This window comes from Lytechinus variegatus, chromosome 4 (genome assembly GCF_018143015.1).
Source record: "Lytechinus variegatus isolate NC3 chromosome 4, Lvar_3.0, whole genome shotgun sequence".
In the NCBI taxonomy this organism is placed as follows: Eukaryota; Metazoa; Echinodermata; class Echinoidea; order Temnopleuroida; family Toxopneustidae; genus Lytechinus; species Lytechinus variegatus.
The window spans coordinates 30,787,098-30,802,879 of NC_054743.1; the positions used below are offsets into that span (position 1 = coordinate 30,787,098).

The 15,782-nt window shown below is 36.8% G+C and overlaps 1 protein-coding gene across 4 annotated transcripts in view; it reads left to right on the plus strand.

The window, feature by feature from the left end:
* The window catches only part of LOC121413822 (afadin-like), a 78,019-nt gene extending 63,371 nt beyond the window's left edge, over positions 1 to 14,648 (plus strand). For 3 of the 4 annotated variants that reach the window (XM_041606783.1, XM_041606784.1, XM_041606785.1), the window contains 7 exons: positions 389 to 499; positions 921 to 986; positions 1,387 to 1,460; positions 2,976 to 3,094; positions 3,782 to 3,979; positions 5,572 to 5,680; positions 6,438 to 14,648. In XM_041606783.1, the coding sequence (XP_041462717.1) occupies positions 389 to 499; positions 921 to 986; positions 1,387 to 1,460; positions 2,976 to 3,094; positions 3,782 to 3,979; positions 5,572 to 5,680; positions 6,438 to 9,594 (3,834 nt within the window). In that variant the 3' untranslated portion in view covers positions 9,595 to 14,648. The remainder of the gene's footprint in view (positions 1 to 388; positions 500 to 920; positions 987 to 1,386; positions 1,461 to 2,975; positions 3,095 to 3,781; positions 3,980 to 5,571; positions 5,681 to 6,437) is intronic. The other variant, XM_041606786.1, reaches the window with a different exon arrangement.
* Positions 14,649 to 15,782: the final 1,134 nt, after the last annotated feature.

Here is a 15,782-nt window from a genome sequence, read left to right on the forward strand (position 1 = left end):
ATTTTGTTTACAAATTTGCATTTGATTGTTGTTCTGGTTCTTGCAACTTGGAGTAATAATTAATCCATGATAGTTAAACTTGATCTTTCAATTTTAAAATTGCAAGAGAAATTGAAATTGACCGCCAGTATTTTCTTGCAACATCCCCTAATCTGATTGAAAACACATTCCAGTTGCAGGTGGGATATAATGTGTCACCTCATTGGTAAGATCATGCTATGGGGATGAGCGCTACCATGTATCCAAATTATGTCTTCTTAGTTGATTTTCTCTCTCTCTCTTCATTGTGAAGGTTTACTGAAGTCTCTTAATTTGTCATGAAACTGCTTTTGTTTAATGAATTAAATTCCATGTTCAACCATGAGCAATTCGTTGTCTGTATTCACAGCCTCAAGTTAAACCTGATGCTAAGCCAGCTGGTAAGGAGCCAGAGGTTGTTACCATAGAACTTAACAAACACGGAAAGCCAGGCATGGGACTGAGCATCATTGCAGCTACCGTAAGTCTCTCTCCCTCTCAATTTTTTGTTCTTCCATTTTATTTGCTTAAATCACCAACAGTCCTCGTTTCAAACAGTGTAGTGTGTCAAGGAAGTAGAAAATATTTTGTGTTATGTTTTTATATGGTTTACATTTCTTGGTCATTCATTTACCACTTTATTTCATCCTCCCTCTCTCTCTCTCTTTCTCTCTCTCTCACTATTATCTCCTTTTCTTTGTTACTGTTTTCTTAAACCAAATTTTCAAATTAGTTTACGTTAATCAAGGGGGGGATATTGAACCCTCTCCAATTCTTTACCTAAATTTGGAATTGTTATTAAAGAACATGATAATTTGAGTGTTTTGAGATTCTATTCAGTTTCAGAATGTAATAATTATTAGATTGATTAATGTTATGTAATTTAATTTCTATCATGACAGGGAGCTGGTCAAGAAAAGATTGGTATCTACGTCAAAGCAGTTGTGCCAGGATCGGCTGCTGATAAGGTAAATCCAAATTTGTTGAAACTGAATTTTTAGAAAGCGTTATAAATCTTTAGAAAAAAAAATCTCTACCTGACTTGAAAACTTGGAGATGCTCATTCTGAAGTCTTGTGTATATAAAAGCCTGATAACAGATATACCAAACATGTGTTCTTGTCAGGAAATTCAACTGTAAGATAAATGTATATTTCAAGAGGTTTTTTTCTACCTTTGTTTGGAACATTTATTTAGAAAGAAGGAAATTAAATACCTGTTTATATTTTTTTTTAGATTATGCCCTTTGGAATTAAAAAAAATCATATATATAGTTCTACCATTCTGTAGATCAGGCTTGGACATCTTTTGCCTACTTTTAATAAACCTTCATTTTCATGCCATGGAATAACATATTTTTTTTTCATAGGATGGCAGAGTGAAGGCTGGTGATCAAATTCTTGCTGTGGATGGGAACAGTTTACTTGGCCTGGATCAGGATGCGTAAGTTTTTTTTTATACTTGTGTTTTCTTTTATTTTGCAATATACAAACTTTATGTATATGAATTGTGTTTGATTTGAGCACAAAGAATTTTGATTTTTTTTTTAAATCCCAGTCAGCTATCACGAAGGATACCTGCTGGGTGTTCCATAAAGCTGTTCGTAAGTTAAGAGTGACTTTAAGAACGACTGGTGATCATTTCTTTTGGTAAATGGTATATACCAAAATTATCATTGGCGATGGTTTAGAGCGTAAAAAAGGGATCACCAGTTGTTCTTTAAGTCATTCTTAACTTATGATCAGCTTTATGAAACGGCCCCTGAGGTTTATTGATTCTATAATTGCTTACTGCCAAGACATTATACACATTATTATGTTTGTTAAAATCTCATTGATAAACTCATATTTGCAATCTTTTATTGCCTATAATTTCAATTGAGCTTTATCTGTCTTTCTGATATCTATATAGAAGACTTGCTATTACATGATTAGGTTTATTACATCATGTTCTCCTACTTCATTATGTAGCAAACATTTTTTCAGGTTATACAGTCCGACCTCTCTTATCCGGCCTCCCCTTATCCGGATCCCTCTATTATCCGGACGCACACTTGCCGAGATTTTTTTTTTTTTTTTAAATCTAGGCCTAGTACCAGTATGTGAGGACATGAGATTTCAATCTAAACTCAATCCTATACGTAAACTCACTTTGATTACATATATTTCCCAACATAGTCACCCTACACCAAACATATTTTTCATGAAAATATCTCACCCAAATCACCAAAAGAACTTTAGGAATGATAATTTCCAGTAAATCAGGGTGCAGCGCAAACATTTCATCACGTTTCTCTTTTTGCTTCGCGGGAAAAACAACACGTCTTGCTAGCTAAATTTAGGCCTCAATACGGACAGCGCCATCTATCATGTTTGAGCCTACAGTCAGTGTAACAATGGCTGACATTGCGAAGCTGCGATACCCGCCGCAATGATCTAATTTTAAAACTTGGTTTCATCGAGTCATTCTCTTTCTTTCGAGGTATGCTCGATGTATGACTCAGTCATTTTAGCAGGTAAATTTTCCAAGAGTTTTGGCCATCGATCAATTGAATTTTTGATAAAAACAATGCCTATAATTTGCACTGACTCTGCAGTGAATATTGTCTTTACCGTACGCCCACAATAGTGTAGCTACCGCCGGTGGCCTGGGGAGGCAGTCGGCAGCGCAGCTGCGTGTATTTAATATTGGGTCTCCCAGATCCGGATAAATCCCTTATCCGGATTGGTGCTGGTCCCAACGTGTCCGGATAAGAGAGGACGGACTGTACAAAGAGGGAAAAAATCACCATATCAAATAGACAGAGACAGTGTTTGTTACCAGATTGGTTGTTTGAGTATGTTACATTTGAATACCATAATTTGGGAAATTAACTTGTGCACAAGTCTTTAAAAAATATTGGATACTTGATGATAGTGTCTGAACCTTCATTCTGTTGTTTTCTTTCTTGCTATGCAGAGCTGCTCAGTTTCTGGTCAAGTCTGGTCAGATCGTTGAGATGACCATAGCCAAGCAAGGTGCCATTTTCCATGGTTTGGCTCAGATTCTTAGCCAGGCAACACCCCCACAGCAAAGAGGTAAGTAGAGGTTAAAGAGATAAGAACAAGGGGGAAAGAAAATATAATGATGGGGGGGGGTTGACACATTTTGATATTATTTAGTTACTCAAAGTATACATAACATTTGTGGTTTGTTCAAGCATATGTAAATATTTTTTAAATATTGAATATCTTGCACATTGGTATTTTTGCCTCATTAGTGAATTGGATTATGAATTCAGTCTCAGATTTATCCTGTCTTTTCGGGTTTACATTTCTCATTCCATTATTTATTTATTTATTTCGGTATAAAAAAACATTGCACTTAGCAGCCTTACGGCTGAATTGCGTACAATTTACAAAGATACAAAACATAAACAATAGTTGATGAAAATATTAGATATTAAAATAAGACGTACATAATAAAACTCTTATCTATGATTTAACTAATGAATTTACTAATGAATAATTTATGATATAATTCAAAATGGTTGACCTGAGGTAGAACTAATTAATTTGAAATCACTTTGCACAATGGCCATCCCGGTTTTGATATATATTAAGTCTACATCAGAATTTCTGCTTTGTTCAGTTTGATATGATCTTCACTTATTTTCATTATTTTCTTACCTACCCCGCCCTTATTGCTTCCCGATGGGACCTATCTCCCCCATCCCTACCCTTTCCAATATCCCACCCCCTTTATCTATCCATCCCCTCCCCCAGCTTACAAAGGAGAACCCCGTCAGCCCCGCCCTGTCAGTGAAGACTTATCAGGGCGCTCCGGTACCCTTCCCCCTGGTATGGGTGCCCCTAGGGAGTCCGTTGATCCTAGGGACATCGCCACCATGCCTAGGGGTATGATTGGCGTGCCCCTTGTGGGCCTCAGAGAGGCCGATAAGGCCAAGTCGTCCCCCAATCTCGGTGAGAAGAATATCAGTGTCGAGTTGTATTGCCGTGTTTGTGGGTTGCTGTGTCTTCTGTGTCATTTGTATCGGTGTTCTTCGTGGTTATTTCAAAGCATGTTATGTCGCAAATTTAACATTTGATTGTTCCCATTTCTAAATCTTTCCCCCTCTCTATTTTTTTCTTTATATTGCACACTCCAAATTTCTATTTAATATATTTCCACTGTAATGCATGTCACTCAATTCTGTTGTGTTAACTATAAGTATTCTTGCATTTTCATCTCATTTTACAAATCTTCCGCTTCCTTTTGTAATCCTGTCATTTCTTATTTCCCTTTATTGCTCCAAATATTTTAAATGTTTTGATGAATATAATCGTGTCCGTTGTCATGTGTTCAAACCACATTGATTCTTCTTTGTTTTCGATATCTTTGTATCCTTGCATGCATTTTTCCCCCTCATATTATTTTAAAGTCTGCCCCTTTTGTGATCCTACCATTTGCATGTTTCCCTTTTTGAGTGGTTCTTTTCACATCCCTCAAATACTTGCACCAATTTTTGGTTTAATTTGCTTAAGATATCCTTCTTTCTCTGCAAAAAAAATCATTTTATTTTGTTTTCTCTCTCCAAAGGCAGTCATAATATTGCAAATCTTGCATGATCTTCGTTAATTTCAACTATCCCACTGTAACTTCTGTGCAAACCTTATTCTACACATTTTAAGCACCCTTTACGTGTGATGCATTTTCCACTGAAATACTTGTTACATTTCTTTTTGTATGACCAAATCTCTTTGTTGTTTTGCTTGTGTCTTTCCAAGTTCAACATGTATGTTGAATACCTAAGCCTTTTCTTCTTCTGACTTATTTGTATGAAAACCTGCAATGTTGCATATCCTATCAAAATTGGTAAAAAAAAATGACTTATAAAGCAAACATTCAAGCAATTAATCATATGTTTGTTATCTCCCTACGTACTCTGTCCATTTTGTTTTAGTATTCCAATTATAATTGCATGTTATATTGCATGTTTCTTGCATTATCATTTAGTTTTATGTTTGTCTGTTTAAATGAATAAAGGAATATTTTTTTTCTTTTCCAACTGGGCAGAATCAAAAGCATTTTATTCAAGATTATTTGTTGTTGGTAATTCCTCTCTGTTTCACACAAAATATCATAATTTCAAAATCCATTTCAGACTATACTTATATTCAAATTTGATACTTGATATTTTGATTAAACTCATGACAAAATTAATCTGCATTATTGAAAAAAGAAACTAGGAATTTAATTATAGTTTATTTACATTAAGCCTTGAAATGTATCACATATTTCCACACTGATCTTGTTACATACAGGATTTTAGTTGATTGAATAAAAAGGTGGAGACTGCCCATCTTTAAATGATATCTTGTTTAAATTTGAATTTCAAAATTTTGAGCCAATATTTCTTTTATTTACCTAACCCAATTGTCAGGAATAATTTTCTAATCAATACTATGTTCACTCTGATTACCGTACATAATTCCAAGCAATAGTGTGAGAGTCCACAAATTATGTAATTTAATGTCTCTTTAAACTAATTATTCTATCTTTTGTTTTTTTCCAGCTGAGGATCGACCACCAGAACGAGGTAACTACATGCCAATGACAAGCAATAACGGTAGAGATGACTACTCCCGCCATGGCTCTGTTGGCATGAGGCCTGAACCAAGGAGGTAGGTCAAATTTAGGTCAAGGGATCTCAATAAGGGGATGTAAAATTATGGATTTAATTTGATGTTACACTATTTCAGTCATATAGATTTCATTCTTACATCTCTGTTGAATTGAAAATATGGTACCATGATGTTTGCTCCTGTGACTAGTGCTCCTGATGAAAATGCCAAGATCTGAAGGGGGGGGGTCAAATTGACCCCAAACATGAACCTTACCTTAACCTCAGTCCCAATCTTCATCTGATTCTGGACCTTAACTCCCGCCACAACTCTAACCTTCACCTTTTTGCTTTTGATGAATTAGCAAAGGAACAACTGTAAGAGTAAATGTTTAGTTACAAAAAATACACTGAAGTCATTTGATATATCTTGTGGGAAGAAAAATGTTGTTTTTTTTGGCCAAAGAAACTTTATCATCCTCCCCTTGAGATGTAAATTTGCTCTGAAATATAGATATGAAAGAACACATACTGTCTTTGTAACGTATAAAGAACCTGTTGGATTTGTATTTTCCATGAAAACCGATTTGATAGGCTGTTGGGCAATGTTACAATGTAAGTTGCTGTCAGTGACAGCATTGTGCCATTGGAAGAATGCAACAGGACCAACAATTGTACCAGTCCTTTCATCAATTACCATTTCATCATCATGCTGATTTCATGGAAGGTTATCTGTTGGAAAGGAGTGTTGGAGTTTCTTTATGTCAATAACAAAATTTACATTAATTCCTGTTTTATTGTTTATCTTTTACTTTCAGCCGTATGGAGGCAACCCCTACTCCACCAATTTCCCAAAGGTCCAAGTCTGTATCTCACCTTGACCCAGAACCGATGGAACACGAATCCCAGAGACCAGTGAAGTCCACTGTGGACCTTTCTCAAAAGAGAGATGAGCAGCCATACAGAGGTCATGCTCCCAGAGAGGAACCACCCTTCAGGAGGGAGGAGGATCCACACATGCGTCCTGGAATGCCTGACAAATCACTTGAAAGTTTTGAAGAGGAGCCCTACAGAAGGCAGCCAGGATCCAGACCAGGTGATCCGAGAAGGGAGTCTCCAGACCCTCGAGGTCCTATTCCCCAACAAAGGCCTGGTCAGATGAGACCTAACCCTCAACCACGCCAAGTTCAACAGCAGATGCAGCATCTGCAGCAGCGGCAGAGAGGACCATCCCCCCAGCATCCAGGACAGTATCCTCCAGGTCAAATGGGTCCCAGAGGTCCTCAACAAAGAATGCCAATGCCGCAGTCAAGGTTTCCACCTGGTCAGCAACCAGGCATGGGACCAAGAGGACCACCACCACCTCAACAGCGCATGCCAGATGGAGCCATTCAGCAGCAACAGCCACCCAACAGATATGGCCCTCCACCTGGGGCATTCAGGATTGGGCCTCAAGGAGAAATACAGAGGCCAGCACCACCACAAGACTCTAGAGATAATTACGGCATGCCACCACGCCAGAGGAATTATAGTCAAGGGGATATGATTGATGACCCTCCAGAGCCCAGGGCGAGGGTTTACAGTGAAGGGAACACATTAAGGGGGCCTGATCATCCAAATGGACCCCAACCAGCACCCAGAACGATTAGGGAGGATCAATCTAGGCAATATGCTCCTAGTGGTCAACAAAGTGATGACTTGCCTCCACCTCCACCACTAGATCATTCAGCTTCCCAAATGCAAGATAATAATGACCTCCCTCCACCACCACCTCAAAATATGGACGAGGAGGAGGAATACCGTCGATGGCAGGAAGAGAGAGCCAACAGAATGGGAGGAGACCCATCGAGACAGTCGCCAAACTCTGGTTTCGCTTCTCTTCCTCGTCAGGGGCGTATCAACAGATCGTCATCCCTTACTCGTGATACACTTCCAGTGGGAAGTGAAAGTCAGCCAACTCCACCTCAGCAGAAGCCTCCCCTGGGTCCAAAACCTGTTCCTCCTCCCATGCCTCCTGAGAGGACCAATGCTTCAGCTGAGGCAGCTCGAGGATCCTTGGAAAGGAGACCTCCTAATTCCGCTCCAGGCATGAATCCTACAGGTTCTGCATCTCTCTCGTCAAAAAGCTCTCCCTGGGATAGAGAGGAGAAAGAACGTCAAGAGAAGCGACTTGAAGAACAGGTTAGACTGATGAGAGATGATGAAATTGAGTATTTGTCTTCTTTGCCTTCACTTACTCCTCCTCAACAAGAAAGATTGAATAAGATGAAACTTGACCAGCAGTTCCAGCAACGCCTTGAAGAATCCATGATGGACAACGAAGATGATGATGAGGAAGATGATTTAACAAAGAAACCAGAGTTCCAGAATCAAATGGCAATGGCAAATCGAAGTGCTGAGATCGCTGCACAAAAAGCAAGAGAACAGCAGCTTGAAAGAGAAAGACAAGAAGAAAGGGAAAATGATATGAGAAGAAAGCAGGAAATGAGAGTTCAGGAACTGCAAATGCAACGGCAGCAAGAACGTCAGAGAGAAATAGAAATGCAGAGACAACAGGAGCTTCAAAGGCAACAAGAATTCCAGAGAAAACAAGAGATGCAGCGCCAGCAAGAAGTCCAAAGGCAGCAAGAGCTAAGGGAACAAGAGTTGAGGCAGCAAGAAATGCAAAGACAGAAGGAAGCTCAAAGGCAACAAGAATTACAAAGACAGCAAGAAATGCAGAGACAGCAGGAACTGCAGAGGAAAGAGGAAATGCGGAGACAAGAGGATATGCGAAGGCAAGAGGAAATGCGGAGACAAGAGGAAATAAGAAGGCAAGAAGAGATGCGGAGACAAGAGGAAATGCGAAGACAGGCGGAAATGCAGAGACAACAAGAAGAGCAAAGGCAGCAACAGTTGCAGCGGCAAGAGGAAGAGAGGCAAAGACAGTTAGAGGCTGACAGAAGGGCACAACAACAGCAAGAAGAAAAAAATGCTCAGCTGGAGTTCAAAAAACTACAGGAAGAACGGGCAAAATGGATTAAAGAACAGGAAGAACTAAGACGCCAAGCAGAGGAGGAGCGCAGAAAATATGAGGAGATGAAAAGATTACGAGAGCAAGAGGAAGAAATGCAGCGAAGGCACCAGCAACAGCGCATGGAGTTTGAGAAACGGGCAGCTGAACTGGAACAGGAGAGAAGGCGATTGGAGGAGATGTCGTTTGATGACCCACCCCGCCAGATGAATGATATGAACGCTTCCATGTCACGACCGGGTCAGACTGGCATGGTCCATGCTACTGTTAGTGCAGGCTACGTTCCAGGACCAAATAAACCTTATGTCCAAGCAGCACCACCAGAAAGGCCGCCAACAGATGGATACAGTACCACGGATGCAAATTTTCTCAACAAACCAAAACCATTCAAGAAGGTTCCCCCTCCCGTAGCTCCCAAACGAGTCACATTCCGACCTGGACAGCGACCAAGTACATCTGTGGATCCACTCAATAATCTTGGATCAGCAGGTGACCGAGGGTCCATCAGTTCCCAACAGAGTGTAAGTTCTAATAACTCCGGTGGTACACCAGCGCCACCGCCCCAGCAGTCAAGCTTTGGCAACGGCTACACCAACAACTTCCACACAGCTCCCATGAATGACTACATGCACAATCACAATCCAGCACCTCCACCACCACCACCAGCCTCTGTAAACAATACCCTGGGATACAGCACACCACCACAGAATGGTCCACCACCTGTCTATCGCACTGGGGACACCCCTGGGGTGATAGGTGCTCAAGAAGTCTACAATGACCCAAGAGATAAGAGACTAGCCAAGCAACAGTTGCAGCCCAAGAATGTCTCACCGGACATGAAAAACATGTCCTTTAGGGATAAGATGAAACTCTTCTCGGAATCGACGCCAAATGAAAAGCCGAAAACCTCAAAGTGGGAAAGGGAGTTCCTTGCAATGAATCCTAGCCTTCACACCCCATAGTAACACAGGACTGGAATGTAATTTAGTAATTGAATATGAACTCATTCTTGTGGTAAAGCTGAACTTCGTACTCGGTCAACATGGACATTACATCTATGCAAAGCAGACATTGTCAAAACTTTAGCATGTATTTTTTTTGCTTGAAAGATCTGCTAAATTTGAAATGATGGGAGTGCTGAGAATCAGCCCAATGTTGAGATCTTAATCAAATTTTTAATTCATATTTTTAGTGATTAAACCTCTAATGATAGTTGTATTAAATTGACGACATTGAGCTTGTTTTATAAATTGTTTAAATTAAGAAGACACTTAACACCATTTCGAACGACACAAAACTTAATTGAATATGCCCCTCTTTGAAATCAGCACACTGCTTTTTTCTTCGGATAACTGTTCTATTATATACGAGAGAGGCAAACTCTCTCAGTGTGTAGAAGACATTTCTTTCTCGTGTTGTAGCATTTGTACTGTCGTGATTACGTTTCGGAATTTATTGTGGCTTTGTTTTGTTTTGTATTGTTTTTACCATTTTGCAGATTGCCTTACACTGTTGTAGATTTGATTTCTTAATTTACTGGTTAGTGACTTTATTTCTGCCCTACCTTATTAAAAGAAGAAAGACATATACATGTACATGTATTGACCTAAATCAAATATTTGGTACTTTATCATACGCAAAATTCGTTGGTTCTGGCAGACAGAAATTCATATAGATTGTGCTATGAGACGAGGTCTGATTACCATCATGTAAATGCATTGATTGATTTATTTACCTACAAAAGATACAAAACATTGCATTTAGACAACGGATTTGTCTCTGTGTAAATGCCGGACACATTGCTCTTCTTATTTTACTCTTCTGTCAAGGAAGGGTAGGATTATTCTGTACTGATTTATTTTCGTTTGATGAAAGCCCTTTATATTAACTGTAACATATTCAAACCTCGATACAGTATTCTGAACTCAGCTTGAGTAGAATTAAAATGAGGCAAATATTGATTTAGGTCAGTGGTCTTATTGCGAGCCATTTCTCTTATTCAATGCATCAGGAAAGAACTAAAAATAAAACCTATTATCAGAGGTGGATCACAATGAAATACATTTTCATTCAAATTTTGATACTACAAGATCACACATAGCACAATGTTGTTGTGAGGTTTTGTGCTACACAATGAAATTGTCACACATTTTAAACAATTTGTGAAATGTTTGTTTAAAAGATCTTGCAATTATCATCTTGTCTAGACAACCAACATGTGCAGACATAGATGTGCAACAACCGGGTATGCCACTTTAAATCCAATTGAAGTAATAGCGATTGGCCAGCAAAATTTAATGCATACAGTTATAATCTGCATCTCACAAGATGGTGTAATTTTTCTATACAAGTCTGTATTTGTCTATGTTAAACAAACAATGTCGTAAAACAAGCCCAGGTGTCCTGTAATTGATGTACAATGCAGGAAAATGGGATTGATTTTTTTTCTGTTCTACGTGCTTCTATTATTTATTTTCATCTTCTGATTTTTCTTTTCATTTTAGCCTTTCATTTTTCTTTCCTTCTCCTCTTCACTTTTCTCTCTTGTTGTATCTTGGGAGTTTTCTCTATCTTTCTCCTTATACTGCTTTTTTATAAATTTTTTTGTGTGTGTCTCAAGTGAAAAGTCATGTCTTCCTAAAGTCAACTTTTGGCTATTGTTTAATAGAAAAAAAAACTGCATGCACACCATTCAGAGAAGTTATGACACTTGCTATATGAAACTTTTTAAGTTGGTCTTGAGAATGACTGCCACCACATTATTACGTGAGCATTTGGTGGTATTCAGCATTTAGATGTGATAGTTTTTTTTTTTCAAAATGAAAAAACACAAAACCTATAAAAACAACATTTTCACCAAAATTGTTTAGTCATCATCTATTATCAGTCCACTGGTGGTACGTATTTTGGGTGCTGTAATTTTTTTTTTCCTTTGTCGTTGCTGATAGTACTTATTCCTTAACTGCAATAGTAATACAGCTTTATGTACTTTATAGCAATCTAAACCTCCTACCACTATTAAGTTCTGTACAGACTTGTGTAAGCTATTCAACAACAGGGGGTTATCAAAATTCTTGAGGTACATTTTTTTCCAGGTGGTAATAGTGTGATGATGTGCATGTACTTCTTCATTCAAATGGGCATTTTTTTTCTTCAAATATTTCATGTGTTCAGAGAGATTGTGGAAAAACTCGGCTGTTATGTTTCAAGTTTTATCAGGATAATGGTGCTGGTGATTTTCGCATTGAGTGCATACATGTAAATGTGTTTCGCAGATGATTTTACTATGTTAATTATTATAGATTAAGAAGTATACGGATCACCCCCCCCCTTCATTTATAGCAGTTATTTGTGGAATAGGATGATAGCTTCCGGTATGAATGTATTTTAAAGTAGACAAATGAGCGTAATTCTTAATTTGAGTTTTTTTCTGAAGCATATACTTTGTCATTGTTTTTATCATAAGATTACGTGGCATGAAATCACAGAAAAGAAACCGCTTGATAGATATCTCACATATTTGTATATTTTTAGTTAACTTGTAATGCCCCCCCCCCCCCACCTCCCTGTGACTCGAAGATAACCAATGGCTACATGCCTAATTGGACTTTATATCTTTTAAATATGCTATTTTGAATCAGAATTAATATACTCTAAAAACATAGATGCATAGCTTGAAGTATGTGTTTACAAACAGTAAATATGTGCATAATTTTAACCTGTTGTGTTCAATATAATTTGTACATATATGAGGCAGATGTTTATTTAATATGTTTTTTTTTTTTTGAGGGGGGGGGGGGGTGGTTGGTTGTGAATATGCTCTTTGTGTTTCTAACTTGTGAAATTTAGGCTTCCAAACAAGGAATTCTACCTTGAAATAAAATACATGTAATAATGAATTCCATTGTAAATTTCAATGATTTTAGGTTTAACTCTTTATTTTTAATTCATCTGGGAAGTTAGTTGATATTAATTTGTAAAAATTCATGCAATTAATTCTAGAAGTTCACTGTGTTTGCATGTAAATACATGTTTCATTCTTGTAATATATGACAAAATATAGTTCTATTTTCATTCAACTTTTATTGGTCTGTTAAAGCAGTTTCGAGTTAAGATATGTACAGTTGTACCGTTCTTTAAATTCTGCATTTTCTTAGGCATGTTTTTAATGATTTATTTGCCAGTGTTCTACAGCGCATGTGCTAATGCATTTGTTTTGCTTGTACATATTCAAATGTTAGCAACTGCATATTATTGTGATTTCTTCTTTATTTTTTCCGGTAGAAAGTGATATTTGATCAGCTACTGCCTTCATATGTTGTCCTCTACTTTTGCCATCTCCACAAATTGATGAATATATATATTTAGAAATTTATTTATCTAATATTTGTTTCCTTTCTCTCTACTTGCACCATTATCATACCTGCAAATTAATTGTACAAGAATGTATATAATATCCATTTCAATTTACTCATTTACATGTATTTCATTTTTATTTTATTGGAGTTCATGTAGATCTTGGCTGGCACATTGAAAACACTTCCATTGGGATGTTTTAGGAAGAATGAGACAGGATGAAATTGCACAAAAAATCTCTTTGATTTCATGTGTCATATTTGCATATTAGTATCACATGATTGAGCTGTTAAAGTGTTAAACTTCAGCAGGTAGCCACGCCACTTGTTGCATAACTGTTCTGCAAATTGTCCCTTTTTATTTCAAAAAAATGAATCCTGAAATTAACATTTTGCTGATAAAAGAAAAACCATTTGAAGTATTTGCTCAAGAGACTGGTTTCAATAAAAGACAGATCAACCAGTGGCATGAATGGCTTGCCATAGTCCGTTGCAACATCAGCCTCATTGGTGTTTATGGAACACCTTCTAGGGGCGTTTTCATAAAGCTGACTGAAGAGCTATGCATGTGAGCAACCAAACATATAATCAAACATAATAACAAGTATATCTTAACAACCTGAGCATCTTCATATGTCAATTTTACTTTAATAATATTGGAAAATCATTTTGGCTATCCGTAGACGATTCATTCATTTATGACGTCATGATGGACTTTACAAACTGTTTTCTTTCTTTACTAGTGTTAAAATTAGTAAAGACATCATTGTTAATACTCTATCATATCATATACAACCAATAACACCTTTTTAGTTTCAAGCGACAAAATATGCTTTGCTCAATTACAGTTTATAATTATTGCACTTTTCAAATATATGTATCTAAAATTGTTATTCCACATCATTCATGAAATATTTTTCTGATTTGTATCATAATCATGTGTAACATCTCTTAACGTGAACAAAATTTTATTTTCACTGTATTCGATTTCATGTATTTCTCTAGCACTGAACATTCATGAAATAGTTAAAACTGATTCTGTATTCAATTGATACAATATTCACCTACTTACAAATTCAAATTTGATTGTATTCTGCTATTTCCTTTTTTTTATATAAAATTATAATTTGTATTCATTAATTGCACCATTTTACTAAAAACCACTGGTCACTAATTTTAGAGTATATCAATTTTAACATTACAAATAAGAGGCTTTGAATGCCAAAGTGAGATGAAATTCATAGAAAAGGAGCAAATATCCCTCAAATTCCAAGATTGTAAGGTAATTAATATTTTGTAATTATGATTGTAATTATATTTCAGGTGTATATGTAGGTATCTGATGATACTATTACAAGCTTGCCAGCTTACAACATTCAGAAAAATTTTGAAGAGTTTGAATGCTTGCACCTCACTTTTAGAATCTTTTTTTTTATAATACAATTCATGAATGCGGTGCAGCGGAGGTTTTGAAGAATATGTAAAGGTCTCTTTTTTTTTTAATGATTAATCTTGCATTGTAATTAGAGTTGCATATTACGTTGTACATAATCGAGTTAGGAGACTTGTTCACATCTGTTGATATTGTTTTGTTGTACTCCATTTCAGAACATTTCATAAATAAGCGAGTAAATGCCATTGTGGCGTGAAACTAAAAATATGCCTCTACTTGTTGTATGTTGGGTGATTTATCCTTGTTCTCTGTAAACAATATTCCAGGTAGGTGTGTCATAAAGCTGTATGTAAGTTAAGAGCGACTGGTGATCTTTTGTTGTGGTGAATTGCATATTGAATTGGTGATGAATTAGTGCGTTAAGAAAGGTTCACCTCTCGTAGAGGTTGTTTGCTAGCTGTTGGTCAATAGAGTAATGAGCCAAAAGACTTGAGGGGTCAGACATTGCATATTGGGCAATATTTAGAAAAAGCTGTGAGTGAGCGAAGTGAGTAAGCAAAAAAATTACCTTTTTAATTGAATAATCTTATTTTGTCACTAATCTTGAATTAATTTTAAAGGACAAGTCCACCCAAACAAAAAGTTGATTTGAATAAAAAGAGAAAAATCCAACAAACAGAACAGTGAATATTTCATCAAAATCGGATGTAAACAAAACAGTTATATGCACATCATTGTCGGTATGCAAATGATGAGACTGATGATGTCATCCACTCACTATTTCTTTTTTATTTCATTATATGAAATACTCTAATTTTCTCATTGTCAAGTGAAGCAAGGATTAATTCCTCCCTGAACACGTGGAATTAGTATTGTGTAATATTATATGGTTGAGTCAAGTTAGTCCTTATTGTCAAATATGTAAAAAATTAAATATTGTATAATTCAAACAAAAAACAAGAAATAGTGAGTGATGGACATCACCGACTGACTAATTTGCATGTCAGTGAGTTGTGCATATCACTGTTTTTTGAAAAATAAGCGAAACTTTAAATGCCATAACTTTCTTATTTTACATCCAATTTTTATGAAATTTTCAGCGTTATGCTAGTTTGATTTTTCTCTATTTATTCAAATCACCATTTTTCTGAGGTGGACTTGACCTTTAAGAAAAAAAAGTTGCACATTTCACCTCTTTTATTAGCTTTTCTTTTTTTATTATCATTTTTGGGGGAGGGGTCCATGGCCCCAAAGCCGCCCCCTATCTGTATGCCATTGATGTTAGTCTACAATCAGATGGTTTTATTTTCACATTGTGTAATAGATAACTGGCCACTTTATCAGCTAATTCTACCATTTGGTCCAACCATCAATATTGGTCTGTCTTCAGTCTATTGCCCAG